Here is a 22859-nt window from a genome sequence, read left to right as displayed (position 1 = left end):
CAGAACTAACATGGGCTCATTCCTTCCTCTAGGATGGACAGGAGCACACCCATGCCTTCATTCGTAGCGGAGAAACCACCCGTTTCTGCGTGGTTGAGGAGACCCAGAATGGTACGTTCCTACTCCCCAATCTGCTCAGGGTCATAGAGTCCATCCAGCTGGGCTTGGCGGTGGGCTACCTCTGAAACGGTCAGTGTAGCCTGGGCAATGCTGCGATTCCCAGTCCGTGTGGGATGGCCTCAGTGAGTGAGTGATTAACATCACAAGCCAGGGAAAATCTGCAGATGCAGAAATCTGAGCAACTCAACAGGCCAGGCAGCATCTATGGAAAAGAGTTCATTTGACGTTTCAGGCCGAAACCCTTCGGCAGGACTGGAGAAAAAAAGATGAGGAGGTAGATTTAAAAGGTGGGGCGAGGGGAGAGAGAAACACCAGGTGATAGGTGAAACCTGGAGGGGGAGGGGATGAAATAAAGAGCTGGGATTGAAATTGATATAAGAGACAGAAGGCCATGGACGAAAGAGAAGAGGGGAGGAGCACTAGAGGGAGGCGATGGGTGGACAAGGAGGTAAGGTGAGAGAGGGAAAAGGGGATGGGAAATGGTGAAGGGGGAAAGTGCCAGGAGGGAGATCAGTGGGGAGGGGCGAGTGGATAAGGGAGTTGTGTAGGGTGCGATCCCTGTGGAAAGCAGGAAGTGGGAGTGGGGTGGAGGGAAGGATGTGCTTGGTGGCGGGATCCCATTAGATATGGTGGATGTTTCGGAGAATTATGTGCTGGATGCAGAGGCTGATCCATCGCCTGTTCACAGGAGGCATGGCTCATAGGACATAGAACAGCACGGTACAGAAACAGGCCCTTCAGCCACCGTGTTGTGTCAAAACAATTCAATTTGTAATTAAATAGCCAACTAACTAATCTCCTTTGCCTGCACAATGTACCTATCCTTCCATTTTCCTCATTTATGTCTCTATCCAAACATTTCTTAAAAGTCTCTACTGTATCTGCCTCTACAAACATCCCAGGTAATGCATTCCAGGCACCCTCCACTCTCTGTGTAAAAGACCTGCCACTCACATGTGCTTTGAAATTACCTCCTCTCATCTTCAGTGCGTGCCCTCTGGTATTAGACCATAAGATAAAGGAGCAGAATTAGGACATATGCCCATTGAGTTTGCTCTGGCATTTCATCACGGCTGATCCAATTTTCCTCTCAGCCCCAATCCCCTGCCTTCCCCCCCTCCTAATATCCCTTCATGCCCTGACCACTCAAGGAACTATCAACCTCTGCTTAAGTATATATATAGACTTGGACCCCATTGCTGCCTGTGGCAAGGAATTCCACAGATTCACCACACTCCTCATCTTCCTCCCCATCCTCATTCTAAAAGGAAACCCCTCTATTCTGAGGCTGTGTCCTCCGGCCATCGATGCTCCCACCATAGGAAACATCCTCAGAGCCATCAAGCGCTCTTCGTATGACAAGCTATTCAATCCTGGAATCATTTTTGTGAACCTCCTTTGAACCCTCTCCAGTTTCAGCTCATCCTTTCTAAGATAAGGGGCCAAAAATGCTCATGAGACTCCAAGTGAGGCCTCACCAGTGCTTTATAAAGTCTCAACATTACATCCTTGCTTTTATATTCTAGTCCTCTTGAAATAAATGCCAACATTGCATTTGCCTTCCACATCAGAGACTTAACCTGCAAATGAACCTTTAGGGAATCCTGCACAAGGACTCCCAAGCCCCCTTTTTTAGGCATCCGTTAGTCTCGTGCGCCTTGGAAGGTTTTCAGGGCACAGGCCTGGGCAAGGTTGTATGGAAGACCAGCAGTTGCCCATGCTGCAAGTCTCCCCTCTCCACGCCACCGATGTTGTCCAAGGGAAGGGCATTAGAACCCATACAGCTTGGCACCGGTGTCATCGCAGAGCAATGTGTGGTTAAGTGCCTTGCTCAAGGACACAACACGCTGCCTCAGTTGAGGCTCGAACTAGCAACCTTCAAATCACTAGACCGATGCCTTAACCACTTGGCCAGGCACCTCAGCCCCTTTGCACATCAGTTTTTTGTATTTTCTCTTCATTTAGAAAATAGTACACCCTTTCATTACTTCTACCAAAGTGCATGACCATACACTTCCCAGCACTGTATTCCTTCTTTGCCATTCTCCTAATCTATCTAAGTCCTTCTGTAGCCTTTATATTTACTCAAAACTATCTGTCCCTCCACCTATCCTCATATTAGCTGCAAACTTTGTAACAAAACCATCAATTCCATCCTCTAAATCATTGACATATAACATAAAGATCCCAACATAGACCCCTGTGGAACATCACTAGTCACTGGCAGCCAACCAGAGAAGGTTCCCTTTATCCCCACTCTTTGCCTCCTGCCAATCAGTCAATGCTTTATCCATGCTAGACTCTTTCCTGTAATGCCATGGGCTCATAGCTTGTTAAGCAGCCTCATGTGTGGCATCTTGTCAGAAGCCTTCTGAAAATCCAAGTACACAACATCAACTGATTCTTCTTTGTCTATTCTGCATGTTATTTAAAGCATTCCAACAGATTTGTCAGACAAGGTTTTCCCTTGAGGAAACCATGCTGACTACGGCCTATTTCATCATGTGCTTCCAAGTACCCTGAGAACTCATCCTTAACAATCGACTCCAATATCTTCCCAAACTCTGAGGTCAATCTAGCTGGCCTATAGTTTCCTTTCTTCTGCCTCTCTCCCTTCCTGAAGAGTGAAACTTCCACCATACAGCTTGTGGCTTCCGCAGTGAAGACTGACGCAAAATATTTATTCAGTTCATCCGTCATTTCCCTGTCCCACATTACTCCCTCTCCAACATCGTTTTCCAGTAGTCTGATATCCACTTTCACCTCTCTTTTACACAATATGTATCTGAAGAAACTTTTGGTATCCTCTTTAATATTATTGGCGAGCTTGCTTTCATATTTCATCTTTACCTTCGAAATGACATTTTTAGTTACTTTCTGTTGAGTTTTGAAAGCTTCGACTTCACTTGTTAGCCACAGTTGTGTCATCTTGCGTTAGAATACCTCTTCCTCTTTGGGACATATATATCCTGTGCCTTCTGAATTGCTTCCAGAAATTCCACCCATTGCTGCTCTACCGTCATCCCTGCCAGTATTCTTTTCCGATCAATTCTGGCGAACTCCTCTCTCATTCCTCTATAATTCCCTTTACCCCCACTATATTAGACATTACAACCACACTGTCAGTCTACTCTATCCATGACTCTCATCAGATCTCAGCCTCCACCACTCCAGAGAAAACAGCCCAATTTTGTCCAACCTCTTGTTATAACACATGCCCTCTAATCCAGGCAGCAACCAGGTAAACCTATTCTCACCCTCTCCAATCTCTCAACATCCTTCCTGTAATGGGGTGACCAGAACTGTATGCAATACTCCAGATGTGGCCTAACTAGAGTTTTATAAAACTGCAACATAACTTCCTTATTTTTGAAACTGCACATGTAGCTCCCTCTGTTCTACAACACCCCCCGGGACACCCTGTACCTGTACCCCCCACTCCCTCTGTTCAACAACACCCCCCACGACACCCTGTACCTGTACCCCTCACTCCCTCTGTTCTACAACACCCCCCAGGACACCCTGTACCTGTACCCCTCACTCCCTCTGTTCAACAACACCCCCCAGGACACCCTGTACCTGTACCCCCCACTCCCTCTGTTCTACAACACCCCCCACGACACCCTGTACCTGTACCCCCCACTCCCTCTGTTCTACAACACCCCCCAGGACACCCTGTACCTGTACCCCTCACTCCCTCTGTTCAACAACACCCCCCAGGACACCCTGTACCTGTACCCCCCACTCCCTCTGTTCTACAACACCCCCCACGACACCCTGTACCTGTACCCCTCACTCCCTCTGTTCTACAACACCCCCCAGGACACCCTGTACCTGTACCCCTCACTCCCTCTGTTCAACAACACCCCCCAGTCATCATCATCATCATGAGTGATCATTCGTAGTCGAGTATGATTTTCTCCTGGTGGTTGATCTGGTCACTCGTGGGTTTGAGATGACTGAAGAGGTCGATCTGTGATCCACAAGTCCTACTGCAGTGTTGGCAGGTGTAGGTCATTGAGGTGGTGATGGATGTAACTGGTTGGGCCTTTCCCAGTCTCTCCTTACGTTGAAGCTCAGTGGGACGGTGGAGATATTCTTCGAGCTGTGCAGTCCCCTCATCCACAGTCCTTCTCCAGCTTCCCCTACCCCGTATTAATTTTTCCCACCCACTCAGGTTGCTGTGGGACTTCCTCAGCTGGGTCTTGATCGTCTCCTTGAACCACTTTCTCTGCCCTCCAGGAGTGCGCTTTGCATCCTTGAGTTGGCCGAACAGGAATTGTTTAGGGAAGCAGGAGTCAGGCATATCGATAATGTGGCCGACCCATCACAATCAGTGTTGAGTCACGATTGTGGCTATGGTTTTAATGTTAGCTTCCTCCAGGATGCTGGAGTTAGTACACCTGTTCTTCCAGCTAACTCAGACTCTTTCTGAGGCATCTTCGATGTAAGTTTCCAGGGATTTTATGTGCCTGCTGGACCAGAAGCTTAGTGTTGGTCTTAATATCCTGATCTTCAAAAGGTTTCTCAACCTGGCAGAAGCTCCACTCGCACACCCTATTCTGCGATTTACTTCAAGGTCAGTGTTGGCTCTTGAAGAAAGAAGACTACCAAGATATGGGAAATGATCAGCGTTCTGCAGAGGGATGTTTCAACTTGGATGGTTGGAGGGTTAGGAGCTCAATCTGGAGCAGGTTGGTGCAGGGCTTGGGTTTTCTTAGATCAAGTCCCAGGAGCTTGTATGCTCTGACAAAAGCATCCATTATGCACTGCAGATTCTCCTCAGAGTGAGCTACCATTGTGTTGTAGTCTGCAGATTGGAGCTCCATGATGGATATAGTTGACACCTTGCTCTCTGCCTTGAACCTGTTAAGGTTAAAGAGCCTCCTATCTGTCTGATAGAGAATCTGGACTCCTTGTGTGAAAACTTGGCCTGTGATGTGAAGAATGGTTGTAATGAAAACAGCAAAGAGTTGGGGCAATGATGCACCCCTGTTTGACCCCGGTCTCAACATTAAAAGGTGCTGTTTCAGAACCGCTATTGCTGATGACTGTTGCGCTCATATCATTGCGTAAGAGCTGGAGGATCTTGAGGTATTTCTCTGGGCACCCAACTTTGGACAACACCTGCCAAATGGCAAGGCATTTTACAGAGTCAAATGCTTTTGTAAGGTCTATGAAGGCCATATAAAGTGGGAGATTTTGTTCCTGGCTTCCTCCTGCAATTGGGGTAGTGTAAAAATCATGTCAGATATTTCTCTGGCTGGACGGAGGCCACACTGAGACTCAGGCAGGAGATCTTCTGCCAGAGGTGAAAGCAGGTCACATAAAATTTGGGTGAACACCTTTCCTGTTGTAGAGAGGAGGGAGATGCCTTTATAATTTCCACAGTCAGCTTTGTCACCCTTTTTGAAGAGTGTGACAATCAGGGCATCCCTGGGTGCAGCTGGAATCTTCTCCTGGTCCCACATCTTGACAAGCAGGTCATGAATATGGTTTAAAAGTTCTGTGCCTCCTTCCTTGAGGGCTTCTGTTGTAATTCCATCAGGTCCAGTGGCCTTGTTGTTCCTCAATTTCTTGCAAGCTGTCTGCACCTCTTTGATACTGGGAGGCTCACTCATCTCTTCCTTCATGGGTCCTTGTGGGAGGGGTTGACAACTTCAATGTCAACAGTGGTGTTAGGATTAAGTAGCCCTGGAAAGTGTTCCTTCCATTGAGAATTGATGGCATCATTGTCCTTGGGCAGCCTTTGTCCATCTTTGGAGCGAAAGGGGTTTAGGCCATGATGGTTTGGACCATAGACTGCCTTGAGTGCAATAAAGAAATCCTGATATCACCTGAGTCAGCAGGCTTCTGTGTTTCTAGGGATCTCTCAGTCCACCACTGATTCTTTTTTTCCCTTACTCTACGCTGGACTACGGGCTTAGCTGTGGAGTGGGCTTATCTTTTTGCCGTACCGTTGATGTTCTTCTGCCAGGCACAGATAGTTTTCCTTTTGTCGTTCATTAGCTCTTCTATTTCATTCTCATTTTCATCAAACCAGTCTTTGTTTTTCCTGGTCTTGTACCCAGCGATGTTTTTACAAGTATCAAGGATGGTGGTCTTCAGTTTGCTTTGAGAATCTTTCAGAAAGGGCAGCCTGGAGATGTTGTACATTCACTGTATCTTCTTTAGGCTCTCAATGTTGAAACTGGGATGGCTCAGCTTCTTTTACACTCTACTCCTCCGTATGATTTTGATGGACGTTTGTGAGTGAGTAAACCGTTGGTCTGTCCCACCATCATCAGCATTGATCATGGCTCTTATATTCTTTACACCTCTGCAAACCCTCCTCCAAACAATGACATAATCGATAAGATGCCAAGTCCTTGAACAGGGATGCATCCATGAAGCTGTCACCTTATTTCTCTGGCGGAACAGGGTGTTGGTGATGGTCAAGTCATGTTCAGCACACTTGGAGAGTAAGAGCACTCCACTGGAGTTGATGTTACCAACATCTTCTTTCCCAATTGTGCCTTTCCATGAGTCATTGTCCCTGCCAACTCTAGCATTGAAATCAAGAAGAATGACAATATATCTGATAGTATGCGGTCTAGGTCAACATAGAATGTCTCTTTAACATCGTCTGGTGAGTCTAGGGTTGGCGCGTGAGCACTCACAGTTGTAGCCATTTGGTTGTTAGCGAGTTGAAGATGCATGGTCATGAGATGCAATTTGGAAAGGTGGCTGATGATGCTGTTCATTAGGGTGAATCCAACTCCGTGGATTCTGGGTTCATCTGCCGATTTCCCCTTCCAGGAAAAGATGTAATCACCCTTCTTCTCCTTCAATTGTCCTTCCTTGGCCAATCACATTTCAGAGAGAGTGTCAAGGTCAATTCGGAATCTCTTCGGCTCTCTTGAGATGATGGCAGTACGTCTTTCAGGGTGATTGCTGGTTTCGCTCTCCGTAAGTGTTCAGCACAATCCAGGCTCCAAGTTCATCTGCTTTTATTTCACACTGCAGTATGGTGATCCCACTGGATGCGGTAATCCAGTCAGGAGTGAGGAGGCAGGCTATTTTTCGGGTACCTTTCCCGCGAGAGGTGAGCAGAGTGGGTCCAGAATAGAGGCGCTCGGCCATGGGGGCAGCTGTCAAAAAGCTCTGTCTGCCTCAATCCAAGAGCAAGACAACTGTATCTAACACCCTGTGTGCCAGGTTGTGGCTGGGAGCTCCCAGACTTCACTGTCTTGCTTCAGTCACCGCTTCCTGATTGCCACAAGATTGGCAAGCCAGGAAAAATTCCTGTGCGTGAGGCCTTTTAACATTGGGAGACTGATGCACAGGCAGCCGCCTCACAGTCCTTGACAGAGAAGGGTCCAAAATCCAATGGCATAGAGACCGAGACGATTGGCAGCCCTCCTCCACCTGCACAGCCGTTGTTGTGGTCCTTGTAGTCCCGAGATTCCGGAGACTGATTTACCATAATCTTCCGCCTGCTCTACTGCCGAGGCCTTAGTTTCACTATACATCATCCACATCCTCACCCTACCAGGAGCTAAACTCCAGGCGGCATCACTCTCAGGCTCTCAGGATCCCACAAGCGTCTCCATCACCATAAGGTACAGTACCCTGGACACCCTGTCCTAGGTGGTGTAGGTTCTTCATGATGGATCTATCTATTTATCTATCTGTCTGACTGTCTGTCTAATTTGCTTAGATCTATGTAGAGCAGAGAACAAGCTGTGCCACCAACCAACCCAGTTACTTAACACTGGCCTCATCACAGGACAATTGACAACACCAATTAGCCTACTAACCTGTACGTCTTTGGACTGAGGGAGGAAACCAGAGCACCAGGAGGAAATCCATATCGCCACAGGGATAACACACAAACTCCTTACAGACGGCACCAGAAATGAACTCCAGACAATGAGTTCCCAAGCAGTAATAGCATTGCGCTCACCGTTACACTACCGCGGTGCTGCCTTCTTTTCAAGATGTCCTTAATGGTGGTGAGGTTAGGAGCCATCATGGAGCTGGCCGAGTCTACAATCTTCTACAACTTTTCCCGATCCTGTGCATTGGAGTCTCCATACCAGACGATGATGCAACCAGTCAGAATGCTCTCCACAAAGTGCTGGAGGAACTCAACACGCCAGGCAGCATCCATGGGAAAGAGTAAACAGTTGACTTTTCGAGACGAGACCCTTCATCAGTCATGCTGCCTAGTCTGCTGAGTTCCTCCAGCATTTTGTGTGTATTGCCTGTATTTCCAGTGCCTGCAGATTTTCTTGTGTTTGAGAATGCTCTCCACGGTACATCTGTATAGATTTGATAGTCTTTGGTGACTTACCAGATTACATATTTTTGGTTTGCAGAGCCAGCCGTGATTCATTCTGGAATCAAGGACATGCAGGTGCTGAAGACAATGCAATCTGGGTTCGAGGGCTTTCAGAAGGACCGCTTCACCACACTGCCTGAAGTGAAGGATCGGATCTTCTCCACCACTGTGTATGCCAAGTGGCGCTACAGCACCTCAAGGCCAATCAACTTCGATGCCGTCTGGTACGTTGGTGTAACCAAAGCGCTGCTATTGGTGGGGTCATTCAAAGCAATTCCCTCACATCAACCCCACTCTCCTCGAATGTCCCGGCCACCATGTCACTGGGAATGTGTTTAGACCACGCATAGCCCTGTAAGGAACAAGGAGAGATTCCTTGGAAAGATCATTGTGAACAGTTTTGGGCCCCTTATCTGAGAAGGGACGTGCTTGCATTGGACAGGGTCCAGAGAAGGTTCACGAGAATGATTCCAGGGATGAAACAGTTCTGCTGTGAGGAGTGTTTGATGGCTCTAGGCCAGTACTCGCCGGAGCTTGGAAGAATGTGGGGGTGGGGGGAATCTCAGCGAAACCTATAAACTATTAAAAGGCCTGGGTAGAGTGGACGTGGAGAGGATGTTTCCTGTAGTGGGGGAGTCTAGGACCAGAGGGCACAGTTTCAGAATAGGAGGACTTGTCTTAAGAGCAGAGACGAGAAGGAATTTCTTAGCCAGAGGGTGGTGAATCGATGGAATTCATTACCACAGATGGATATGGAGGCCAAGTCATTGGGTATAGAGCTCAAAAGTAGCGACGTAATGGAGTTTTTAACGTCATAAACCAGTGAGTTGTCTGTTATGTCTCCCCGCTCACAGGAAAATGGAGACACCTTTTTCTCCCTTATTGGGGAGAGAGAGAACCTGTGGTATGTCGAATGCCGGGTGAAACGCGAAGTCTTTGGGGTAACTGCAAGTCTGTGTCTTTGCTGTTGCTTTGCTCACGCTTGAGTGCTCGGTGACGATGCTTGCTTTGTTTTGCTGGTGGGGGGAGAGGGATCGTTGCTCGCAGCCACGTGCACGCGGGAGAGGGGGGAGCTGGGGGGACTTCAGAGATCTTAGTTAATCTGTCGTTCATTCTTTGGGGCACTTCTCTGTTTTCATGGATGTTTGCAAAGAAAAAGCATTTCAGGATGTATATTGTATACATTTCTCTGACATTAAACTGAATCTTTGAACCTTTGATATTTAATGTGGAGGTTAATGGGTTCTTGATTAGTCAAGCATCAATAGTCACGGGAGAAGGCAGGAGAATGGGATTGAGAGGGATAATAAATCAGACATGATGGAATGGTGGAACAGACACAATGGGCCAAATGGCCTGATTTTGCTCCTATGTTTTATGGTGTGATGTTCTATGGTCTTTCCTCCACACGGATTGTACTCAGAGTGGTGGGTGCTCTCAGGGACGGTTTTAGACGCAGATACGATGGGGGCATTCAAGAGGATTTCTTTCAGGCACATGAATGAGCAGAGATTGGAGGGAGAGGGAGGGATATGGACCATGTGGAGGCAGAAGACATTGGGTGCCAGTGGCTCTGTCAGGTTTGTACAACGTCGTAGGCACCGGAAGTGTGGTGACCCTCGCCAGCTGTTCAGCACAATCCTTGCTGATTTGATTGGGTGCAAAATGACACATTTCTCTGTGGGTTTCAGTGTTTCAACGTCCGTGTGACTAACAGAGCTAAACTTCTATCTTCTAAAGCTAAGGATGTGCTGGGGGCAGCCGCAAGTACCGTCACGCATTCCGGCACCAGCACTGCATTCCCACAATGCTTGGCAGAACAACACAAACAACAAGGAAACAAGCCCCCTTTCTCTGCCCCACCCACCCACTCACACACAGGCGCACACAGAACCCTTCATCAGTGTAAACGGGGTAACGCACACAAAATGCTGGGGGAACTCAGCAGGTCAGGCAGCATCTATGGAAATGAATAAACAGTCAATGTTTCAGGCCAAGCCCCTTCATCAGGACTGGGATGAAGGAGGAAGAAGCCAGGACAGGAAGGAGAACAAACTGGCAGGTGATGGGTGAGACCAGGTGAGGGGGAAGTAGGGGAGGGGGGATGAAATAAGAAGCTGGGAGCTGATAGGTGTAGAAGGTAAAGTGCTGAAGAAGACAGAGTCTGATAGGAGAGGCGAGTGGACCATGGAAGAGAGTGAAGGAGGGGAGGAGGAGGAACCAGAGGGAGGTGATAGGCAGCTGATGAGAAGAGAAGGGGCAAGAGGGAGCCAGAATGGGAAATGGAAACAGAGAGAAGTTCCAAGTTCAAAGTACTATTATTATCAAAGTATTTATGCCACATACAACCTTGAGATTCATCTCCTTGCAGGCAGCCACGAAACAAAAGAAACACAAAGAATCCACACAAGAAAACCCCACAACAAAGACCAACAAACATCCAATATGCAAAAGAGGACAAATTGCACAAACAGTTTTTAAAAAAGTCAACAAGCAGTACATTGAACGTGACCCACAGAGAACGGGGAGGGGGGAGGTGGGAGGAATTACTGGAAGCTGGAGAATTCAGTGTTCATGCCGTAAGGATAGGGGCTACCCAGATGTTGCTCCTCCCTATGTGTCCACACACTTACCAGTAAGGGTCTGCCTCTTACCACCCTAATGCCACTGGGGATCTTGCAGCCTCTGAGAGAGCGGGGAAACTGAGGAAGCAGCTGAAATTGAGTTTATTGTTCCTCCTAGGAATACTGTGAAGGATTCCATCCTCGAGTCGTTCGCTGGTCCCTACGATTGTGGAATCTATTCCCCGTCTGTTCAGAACACTCTCTACGAAGCTCAGTGTCTCAGTCTGAGCAGGGCTCCAGAGGTCAGTGCTTGTTCTGTGGAGTTGGTTTCTCCCATCATGAACCCCTGAGAACCCAATAAATCTGGACCCATCTTCACTCAATACCTGCCCGTACTCTGGACCACTTCACTCTCAATAAGCAACCCAACCTCAACCAGCAGTTGCCCACTCTCCTCAACAACTTACTTTTCTCTTGTGGACTAATCCTCACTGACAGATTCTATATCAACAAGGTCATGGGAGTGACCCCGTCACTGGAGTTATATTCTGTCTTCATTAACGTAAGAGATTCTGCAGATGCTGGAGAACAGAAACTGTTTCAGATTTAATATCACTAGCATATGTCATGAAAGTTGTTGATTTGCGGCAGCAGTACAGTGTAATGCATAATAATAACAACTGTAATAAATTTTTAAAAAGGCATCCGTTAGTCTTGCGAAACCATGGATCTGCGCCTGGTAAGTCTTCATTCTCCAGGGTGCAGGCCTGGGCAAGGTTGTATGGAAGACCAGCAGTTGCCCATGCTGCAAGTCTCCCCTCTCCACGACACCAATGTTGTCCAAGGGAAGGGCATTAGGACCCATACAGCTTGGCACCAGTGTCGTTGCAGAGCAATGTGTAATTAAGTGCCTTACTCAAGGACACAACACATGTTGCCTCGTCTGGGGCTCGAACTCACGACCTTCGGGTCACTAGTCCAATGCCTTAATCATATGCCCACACAACTATAAGAAATATACAAACGTTTGCATATTAAAAATTACATTAAATAAATAGTGCAAAAAGAGAACAAAAAATAGTAAGGCAGTGTGGAGATACTTCTCTACCAAAGGAAGTATAGGGAGCTCCTTCCCTCCGCTAGCCGGCAGGGTGTAGGCGTGGTACCTGCTTAGGCACCCCCCACCCCCGATCAGGGCCACGTGAAGCCATGGGAGCAGGTGGTGGATGGTTGTACGAGCGGCCGGTGCAGATCACAAATCCTGGTTATGTGACCACTGACACCAGGCAGACAATCTCTCAAGAGAATTGACAATGCATGGGGTCACCCGTCTTGTGAAGACACTGCCTAGAAGAAGGCAATGACAAACCACTTATGTAGACAAATTTGCCGAGAACAGTCATGGTCCTGGAAAGACCGAGGTCACCCACCTCAAACAAGACAGCCCATAATGATGATGAGTGCTCGTGGGCTTATTGTCCATTCAGAAACATGATGGTGGAGGGGAAGAAGCTGTTCCTGAAACATTGAGTGTGAGTCCCCGGGCTCCTGTTCCAACTCCATGATGGTAGCAATGACAAGAGGGCCTGTCCTGGGTGATGGGGGTCCTTACTGATGGATGCCGCCTTATGCTTAATGGTGGAAATCTTGAGTAATACACACAAAATTCAGAAGAAACTCAGCAGCATCTATGAAGGGGAATATACCGCCACCGTTTCGAGCTGAAATCTTCCATCAAGATGGCCAGTTTCAGCCCGAAACACCAACAGTTTGTTCCCTTCCATTGATGCTGCCTGGCCTGAGTTCCTCCAGCATTTTGTGTGCGTTGCTATATTCTGTCTGTGTCACATTCTTCCTTTGATCAGGTCTCCAAACCAATTGACCTGTATGTCTTTGGAGAAATTGGAGCACCTGCGGGGTCATGGGGAGAGTGTGAGAACTCCATGCAGACAGGTGGGAACTGAACCCCCAGGGTCTCCTGTGCTGTGTGATTGAACCCCAGCTGCTGGCGCTGTAAGAGCATTGTGCTAATCGTTACGTTAACATGCCAACCTTAATTAAAACATTGTTTCTTCATCTTTGAATCCCAATTTCTTTCTAGGATTCTTAACTTTTTTAGCTAACAAGAAGCACACAACCCTCTGCAATGTAACGTCACTGTCCCTGTGCTCCATGCCCTGACCGATGAAAGTCAACTTGCCAAAAGCCTTCTTCACCACCCTATCACCTGTGGCCAGGAAACTATGTATTTGTACCCCTAGGTCCTTCTGTTCTTCAACTCTCCCCAGGGACCTCCAGTGTAGGACTGCTGTCAAAATGAGAGCTTGATGGTTGGCAGGTTTCATAGCCAGGGGAGGTACTGAGGACGAGCTCCCACTACTTATTAAATGTCCCCAATTGTGTACGTCTCAATTAGCCACTGACGACGAAGTCCAGCTCCTGGCCTTCACATCTGGCTTAGCTACTAAGCCCGGCGGAATCATTTCTACTGACAGGGGAAGGGCAAAAAGAGGCAACTGGTGCCTTAAGACCAGTTGCTCTGGGCAGATGGGGCTTATCAGCTGTGATTGGCAGCTCATCTAGGAGAAGGAAAACTCTGAGCTCAAAGCTCTGCTGCCTCTCTACTCACTCACGGGGAAGACTTTGGGAGCAAATCCAGAGGGAAAAATCCTGAGATGGAGTTGCTAAGGCAGTCCTACGTTGAGTTCAACACTGAATAGCAACTCCTGTGATACTGCTGGTGCCAAGCTGTGTCGGTCTCTGCTCTTTCTTTAGGTTCATCAGCTGCATGGAGAGGGGTAGACTGTTACGTAGGCAACAGCTTTCTCTCCTTGTCGTACTGTCCTGGCTTGCGTATGACAGCTAGGACATAATATTTAACTTGGAAGATTCTTTATGTCCACCCAGAATTTCCTGGGAGCTGGCAGATGCTTATGCTTGCCACTTTCCTGTGCTTACCTAGGGTGGGTTCAGCAGTCCCTGCAGTCAGTTTCATCCCAAATGGCAAGGCTGTATGGTACACGAACACTTTGGCTCATAAATAGCAAGCCCCACCCACATAAATGCCCCAAGATGAATTAACTATCACACTGTCAAAAGTTTGAATATTTTTAAATGTCTTGGTCATCTTCTAAAAGAAAACATACTTAAAGTTAATTGATTAAATTAAGCTGCATTGCTTACCTCTCTCTTTCTTAGCTGTACTTGCATGTCGCCTGAACAGATCAGATATGGCAAAGTTATTTCCCATGGTAGAGGAGTCTAGGACAAGAGGGCATGACTTCAGGATTGAAGGACGTCCACTTAGAACAGAGATGCGGAGAAATTACTTTAGTCAGAGGGTGGTAAATCTGTGGATTTTGTTGCCATGAGTGGCTGTGGAGGCCAAGTCATTGGGTGTATTTAAGACAGAGATAGATAGGTTCTTGATTAGCCAGGGCATCAAAGGGTATGGGGAGAAGGCAGGGGAGTGGGGATGACTGGAAGAATTGGATCAGCCCATGATTGAATGGCAGAGCAGAATCGATGGGCTGAGTGGCCTACTTCTGCTCCTATATCTTATGGTCTTATAGTCTTAAGATCCATGGTTGACCCCGGCCACTGGAGGTCCTCCTCTGATGAATGGGATGGACTTGATGGACTGAAGGACCTTTCCCTGTGTTGTATCACTCTGTGATCAAACTGGTCCTCACCCCTGGAGCTGTTTGTGTGGAGTTAGCAAACTCCCCCCCCCCCCCCCGTTTCCTCCCACACCCCATGGATTGTTGGTGATTATGGCTATATGTTATTCATCAAAAGGTGTGGGGGGGGGGTGGTTTAAGTACCAGTGGGAAGTCAATGGGCAAATGAGAGGGAACAGGATATAGGGAATTGTGTGGAAGGACAGAACTGATGGAAATATGCCGAGAGCTAGCATGGATTTGATAGGCGAAGTGGCTTCCCCATGTGGCATGAAGTCAAATAAATATGAGAACATAGCCAAATTTTAAAGTTCAAAGTTCAAAGTAAATTTATTATCAAAGTACATATATGTCACCATATACAACTCTGAGATTCATTTTCTTGTGGGCATTCACAATAAATCCAAGAAACACAATAGAATCATTGAAAAACTGCACACAAGGAGACGGACAAACAACCAGTTGCAAAAGACAACTTGTGCAAATACAAAAAGAAAAATAAGCCAAAATAATTAATAATTAAGCAATAGATATTGAGAAGATAAGATGAAGAGTCCTTGGAAGTGTTCATAGTTTGTGGGAACAATTCAGGTAGGTGATATTATCTGCCATTCGGTATGATCATTGCTGATCATCCAACTCAGAACCCTGTACCAGCCTTCCCTCCATACCCCCGATCCCTTTAGCCACAAGGGCCATATCTAACTCCCTCTTAAATATAGTCAATGAACTGACCTCAACTGTTTCCTGTGGCAGAGAATTCCACAGATTCACCACTCTCTGTGTGAAGAAGTTTTTCCTAATCTCGGTCCTAAAAGGCTTCCCCTTTATCCTCAAACTGTGGCCCCTCGTTCTGGACTTCCCCAACATCGGGAACAATCTTCCTGCATCTAGCCTGTCCAATCTCTTTAGGATTTTATATGTTTCAATAAGATCCTCCCTGAATCTTCTAAATTCCAGCGAGTATAAGCCTAGTCTATCCAGTCTTTCTTCATATGAAAGTCCTGCCATCCCAAGAATCAATCTGGGATTAATACAGCTCAGAAAGATGATAAAAATGAGAAAAGCAGCTTCATAATGTAGTTACCATGAGAAAACAAATACCAGCGTGTTGTGAGTGTTACCTTTTTAAATGGAGTTTAACGAAATCTTGGAATTGTGGATGTCTCCAGAGTTGGAAAGCAGCTTTGGGAGCTCTGATCAGATGTGGAGTTAAGCGTTGTAACACTGTGTTTAATCTAGGAAGACACACACTGCCAGCTGTAACACTCACCTTTGTGTGCCTCTGTTTTTCAGATGGAAGAGATTGAAATAGTTATGCCAAATAAGCATTACTTCACAATTGATATGACAAAGTTCGGGATTTCAAACAATAATGAGGTGAGTGTTGGATTCTGATGTTTTTAACCCAAGGTTCTTTCAGAAGTCAGGAAAGAAGCACAAAGCTTGTTGCTTCATGATTATTTTATTGAGTGTTAATAGAACAAAGAAAATTTTTGAATGGACAGTAACAGGACCAGACACTAATGTGTGAAGAGAAGGAGAAGCAAAAAGAAAGAGGGCACCTAGTAGCTCTTTTTATGCTCTATAGATAAAAAACTTCCATTCAAATTCACAGATAAGAGTCAACCAATCAGATATCTCCTATTCAAATAACACAACACTGGAGAAGGTTCCAGAATCATACAAATATATCCACCAGGGACATTCTGAACAACTGCATATACATACTGTGACCACTAGGGAACATACCAAACAGTTACACGTAGTTATAAAAAATGCAATCGGGCATAGATTGTTAAATTGCAAACAAAATAACAATTAAACAGTCTAATCCAACATGAGTCCACGTGTTCTGTCGGAAAGAGTGAGCTAAATTTCTGGAGACAGCAACAAGCTCACTGGATTCATCAAATCTGTAAAGACTCCTTGATGTTGGACCCTGTGGTCTTAACGAAGCACGTGACAGCTTCAAAGGGGCTTGGTACATTGTATGTTGTTGGGTGTAAAAATAAATGTTATAAAAGCAGAGTGCCATCTGAAATGCCACCGTATTATAAATTAAATCCAGCATGTAAGATAACAATGCAATTTGATCATAATAAGTACAAATTTCAGAAGTACCAGCAGGGTCATTTGACGTAACACAGTTAAGGATTCAAGATTGTTTCATGTAATTTCCAGTATGCAAGTGTAAAGAAGAATGAAATAATCGTTACTCTGGATCCAATAGAGCACAAAAAAACACAATAAGAAAAAGAACACAGTAATAATAAAAACACAGTAAATATAATTACATGAAATAGCTTGTATACAGAGATTGATTGTCTGTCCATAAAGTGACGATAGGCACAGGAGTGTTTGTACATTAGGTGACTCTGACAGGAAATGATGAAGTAGTGGTGGCTGGGGGTGTGGAGAGGTGGGTTAGTGGGTGGAGGTGTTGATCAGCCTCACTGCTTGGGGAAAGGAACTGTTTTTGAGTTCGCTGGTCTGGTTATATTGAATTCATTCAACTGCAGCTGTTGGAAATCTGAAATAAAATCAAAGTGCCATGAACACGCAGCGGGTCGGACAGCTTCTTTGGAGAGAGTGATGAGGTGAAAACATCTCAGAAATTGGGTTAGAATCAGATTCATTATCACTGATTTATATAGAACCAGTATTTGCCCTTCAGCCCACAATTTTGTGCTGTCATTATTCCCCCCTCACCCCCATTCCCATCAACTCACCCCAGATTCCACCCCTCACCCACACACTGGGGACAATTTACAGTGACCAATTAAAATTGCACAACATCTGCAGAATCCCTTGAATCATAGAACACTACAGCACAGTACAGGCCCTTCAGTCCATGATGTTGTGCTGATCTTTTAACCTACTCTAGGATCAATCTAACCCTTCACTCCCACATAGCCCTCCATTTTTCTATCATCCATGTGCCTATCTAGGAATCTCCTAAATGCCCCCAGTGTATCTGCTTCCACCAGCACTCCTGGCACGCACTCTACACTATTCTGTGTTTAAAAGTCACAAGAGGCATGAAGTTTGTTGTTTTGCGGCAGTAGCACAGCACAAAGACTTAAAATGCTATAAATCACAAAATAAATAAGCAGATCAAAAGGGAATAATAAGATAGTATTTAGGGGTTCAGAGTGTAGAGGAAAGATGATGTCAAAATAATGTGCAAGACCCTTCAGCCAGCCAGAGACTTTTTCCCAGGGCCGAAGTGGCTAACACAAATGAGCATAATTTTAAGGTGTTTGGTGGGAAGTATAATGGGGCATGTCAGAGGTAGCTTTTTTTTTTGCACGGAGAACGATAGATGCATGGAACTAGAGGCAGATACATGAGGGACATTTAAGAAACTCTTAGACAGGCACGTGGATGATAGAAAAATGGAGGACTCTGTGGGAGGGAAGGGTTAGATTGATCTTGGAGTAGGTTAAAAGGTTGGCACGAAATTGTGGGCCGAATGGCCTGAGCTGTGCTGTAATGCTGTAGGTTCTAAAAGGAGTACATGGAAAGGTACAGAAACAGGCCTTTCGGCCCATTATGCTAATGCCAACCATGATGCCAATTCAAGCTGCTCAGCTGCTGCACGGGGCCAATATCCCTCAATTCCATGTCTGGTTCCTTTGCCTGTATCTTTTAGAATTGATTTTAAAGTTCTCTTTCTTGTCTTTAAAGCTCTTAATGATCTGGAACCGGGTTACATCACAGAATGGGATACATTTGTTTTACAATCATGCTCGAGCTCTCAGCTCTTCTTCTGCTGCTCTCTTGAAATTAAACAATCTCCCTCAAAAGATAACAGCCTTTCCGACCTATGTTCCCAAACTGTGGAATTCAATACCTAAAACTATAAGGGATGCAGACTGAGTTGACACTTTTAACAACTAGCTCAAAACTTATTTATTTAACCTTGCTTTTAACTGATATTTATGTCTTCTATCTTCATTTTGATTTTGACACTTGCACCTTATCCCATTGTAAAGCATTTTGAGCTACATCAGCTGTGTGATAAGTGCTTGATAGAGTTAATATTATCCTTATTATTATTTTTTTCTTCTTAGCTCAAGATGGTAAAACCTGAGGTATGGGCATAGCCAAGCACACTCATTTCTCAGTTGCTAGGAACTTTCAGACGACTCTAGTGGTGTTTAGTACAGTATTCTGGCTTTCTAAACTGTGCAACTGTTGATGAAGTTTGCCTCTATGCTGTCCTGTTGGTCCCAAGTTCCATTCCTTGGTAGTATACACGCATTATGAAAGTGTTTATTTCTAATGACCATTTCATGCGTGCCTTTCTTCTCTAAACTGCTTGAGTGGGCTCAGTTGTAAGTGAACTGCTCCCCTGAGCAGTACTTGTAGCAGTCACAGCCTGTGGTGCTGAGGGGCTACTTTGAATGCTGGCAGTACCTTTTTTTGGGTTTCCCGGTGCCCACCCGCCGATTCGGCAGTGCACCGCCAGCGGTTCGCTTACTGTCCTGCACAGCGCTCGCTCCAGGCACCTCCCGGCGATCCCCAGACAGTGGCTGTGTCACTCTGTTACGTAGACAGGTCTCCATTTCTGAAGTGAGAAGGCATTGCTTTTTATTCCTGACACGGAGAAAAGACGCTGACCGGAACACCACCCAATCTGGGTACAGACGTTCCTGGATGTTATTGTTATTAATAACTAGTTCCTCCATCCATAGATGCTGCTTGACCTGCTGGGTGTTTCAAAACACTGAGAATTTCACTGTGTGCTTGAATGTACTCGTGATGAATAAACTTGAATCTGTGAAAGGCTAAAGTTAGTGAATTCAATTAACTAACTCCAACACTGATGTCTGTTATTTACCTCCTGTAGGTTCTGCTGCCGACAGATAATCCATATGGGAATATTACAGGAACTGTACGGAGGAGATCTGCATCCAAGCTGTAGAAAATGTCCTACTGGAGATAGTGCTAATCATGTACACAGCAGAAATAACCACCGATGTAGCCGTATGATTAAAGTGTTCTGAATAAATGCAATAAAATTGTAACGCAAACAAGAATTCTGCAGATGCTGGAAATTCAAGCAACACACATCAAAGTTGCTGGTGAACGCACCAGGCCAGGCAGCATCTCTAGGAAGAGGTATAGTCGACGTTTCAGGCCGAGACCCTTTGTCAGGACTAACTGAAGGAAGAGTGAGTAAGGGATTTGAAAGCTGGAGGGGGAGGGGGAGATCCAAAATGATAGGAGAAGACAGGAGGGGGAGGGATGGAGCCGAGAGCTGGACAGGTGATAGGCAAAAGGGATACGAGAGGATCATGGGACAGGAGGCCCAGGGAGAAAGACAAGGGGGGGGGGTACCCAGAGGATGGGCAAGAGGTATATTCAGAGGGACAGAGGGAGAAAAAGGAGAGTGAGAGAAAGAATGAGTGCATAAAAATAAGTAACAGATGGGGTACGAGGGGGAGGTGGGGCCTTAGCGGAAGTTAGAGAAGTCGATGTTCATACCATCAGGTTGGAGGCTACCCAGACGGAATATAAGGTGTTGTTCCTCCAACCTGAGTGTGACTTCATCTTTACAGTAGAGGAGGCCGTGGATAGATATGTCAGAATGGGAATGGGATGTGGAATTAAAATGTGTGGCCACTGGGAGATCCTGCTTTCTCTGGTGGACAGAGCGTAGATGTTCAGCAAAGCGGTCTCCCAGTCTGCGTCGGGTCTCACCAATATATAAAAGGCCACATCGGGAGCACCGAACGCAGTATATCACCCCAGTCAACTCACAGGTGAAGTGTTGCCTCACCTGGAAGGACTGTTTGGGGCCCTGAATGGTGGTAAGGGAGGAAGTGTAAGGGCATGTGTAGCACTTGTTCCGCTTACACGGATAAGTGCCAGGAGGGAGATCAGTGGGGAGGGATGGGGGGGACGAATGGACAAGGGAGTTGTGTAGGGAGTGATCCCTGCGGAATGCAGGACAGGAGGGGAGGGAAAGATGTGCTTAGTGGTGGGATCCCGTTGGAGGTGGCAGAAGTTACGGAGAATAATATGTTGGACCCGGAGGCTGGTGGGGTGGTAGGTGAGGACCAGGGGAACCCTATTCCTAGTGGGGTGGCGGGAGGATGGAGTGAGAGCAGATGTATGTGAAATGGGGGAGATGCGTTTAAAAGCAGAGTTGATAGTGGAGGAAGGGAAGCCCCTTTCTTTAAAAAAGGAAGACATCTCCCTCGTCCTAGAATGAAAAGCCTCATCCTGAGAGCAGATGCGGCGGAGACGGAGGAATTGCGAGAAGGGGATGGCGTTATTGCAAGAGTCAGGGTGAGAAGAGGAATAGTCCAGATAGCTGTGAGAGTCAGTAGGCTTATAGTAGACATCAGTGGATAAGCTGTCTCCAAAGACAGAGACAGAAAGATCTAGAAAGGGGAGGGAGGTGTCGGAAATGGACCAGGTAAACTTGAGGGCAGGGTGAAAGTTGGAGGCAAAGTTAATAAAGTCAACGAGTTCTGCATGCGTGCAGGAAGCAGCGCCAATGCAGTCGTCGATGTAGCGAAGGAAAAGTGGGGGACAGATACCAGAATAGGCACGGAACATAGATTGTTCCACAAACCCAACAAAAAGGCAGGCATAGCTCAGACCCATACGGGTGCCCATAGCTACACCTTTAGTTTGGAGGAAGTGGGAGGAGCCGAAGGAGAAATTATTAAGAGTAAGGACTAATTCCGCTAGACGGAGCAGAGTGGTGGTAGAGGGGAACTGATTAGGTCTGGAATCCAAAAAGAAGCGGAGAGCTTTGAGCGTAGACCCCACTAAGGAGCACCAGGCCATTGTCTCCCACACCATCACCGACTTTATCCACTCAGGGGATCTCCCATCCACTGCTACCAACCTTATAGTTCCCACACCCCACACTTCCCGTTTCTACCTCCTACCCAAGATCCACAAACCTGCCTGTCCTGGCCGACCTATTGTCTCTGCTTGCTCCTGCCCCACCGAACTCGTTTCTGCATACCTCGACACAGTTTTATCACCCCTTGTTCAATCCTTTCCTACCTATGTTCGTGACACTTCTCACGCTCTTAAACTTTTCGATGATTTTAAGTTCCCTGGCCGCCACCGCTTTATTTTCACCATGGATGTCCAGTCCTTATATACTTCCATCCCCCATCAGGAAGGTCTCAAAGCTCTACGCTTCTTTTTGGATTCCAGACCTAATCAGTTCCCCTCTACCACCACTCTGCTCCGTCTAGCAGAATTAGTCCTTACTCTTAATAATTTCTCCTTTTGCTCCTCCCATTTCCTCCAAACTAAAGGTGTAGCTATGGGCACCGTATGGGTCCTAGCTATGCCTGCCTTTTTGTTGGGTTTGTGGAACAATCTATGTTCCGTGCCTAATCTGGTATCAGTCCCCCACTTTTCCTTCGCTACATCGACGACTGCATTGGCGCTGCTTCCTGCATGCATGCAGAACTCGTTGACTTTATTAACTTTGCCTCCAACTTTCACCCTGCCCTCAAGTTTACCTGGTCCATTTCCGACACCTCCCTCCCCTTTCTAGATCTTTCTGTCTCTGTCTCTGGAGGCAGCTTATCCACTGATGTCTACTATAAGCCTACTGACTCTCACAGCTATCTGGACTATTCCTCTTCTCACCCCGTCTCTTGCAAAAACGCCATCCCCTTCTCGCAATTCCTCCGTCTCCGCCGCATCTGCTCTCAGGATGAGGCTTTTCATTCTAGGACGAGAGAGATGTCTTACTTTTCTAAAGAAAGGGGCTTCCCTTCCTCCACTATCAACTCTGCTCTTAAACGCATCTCCCCCATTTCACGTACATCTGCTCTCACTCCATCCTCCCGCCACCCCACTAGGAATAGGGTTCCCCTGGTCCTCACCTACCACCCCACCAGCCTCCGGGTCCAACATATTATTCTCCGTAACGTCCGCCACCTCCAACGGGATCCCACCACTAAGCACATCTTTCCCTCCTCCCCCTCTCTGCATTCCGCAGGGATCGCTCCCTACGCAACTCCCTTGTCCATTCGTCCCCCCCATCCCTCCCCACTGATCTCCCTCCTGGCACTTATCCATGTAAGCGGAACAAATGCTACACATGCCCTTACACTTCCTCACCACCATTCAGGGCCCCAAACAGTCCTTCCAGGTGAGGCAACACTTCACCTGTGAGTCGACTGG

At 46.7% G+C, this 22859-nt stretch overlaps 1 protein-coding gene across 1 annotated transcript in view; it reads left to right on the top strand.

Moving 5' to 3' along the window:
* Window positions 1–19721, top strand: part of uox (urate oxidase) — a 40799-nt gene extending 21078 nt beyond the window's left edge. Inside the window, exons 4-8 of the mRNA XM_063065060.1 lie at window positions 33–111; window positions 8481–8667; window positions 11186–11309; window positions 15984–16067; window positions 19543–19721. Coding sequence (XP_062921130.1) covers window positions 33–111; window positions 8481–8667; window positions 11186–11309; window positions 15984–16067; window positions 19543–19617 — 549 coding nt within the window. The 3' untranslated portion in view covers window positions 19618–19721. The remainder of the gene's footprint in view (window positions 1–32; window positions 112–8480; window positions 8668–11185; window positions 11310–15983; window positions 16068–19542) is intronic.
* Window positions 19722–22859: the final 3138 nt, after the last annotated feature.

This window comes from Mobula hypostoma, chromosome 12 (assembly GCF_963921235.1).
Source record: "Mobula hypostoma chromosome 12, sMobHyp1.1, whole genome shotgun sequence".
Lineage (NCBI taxonomy): Eukaryota > Metazoa > Chordata > Chondrichthyes > Myliobatiformes > Myliobatidae > Mobula > Mobula hypostoma.
This window is presented reverse-complemented; position numbering and strand designations above follow the sequence as displayed.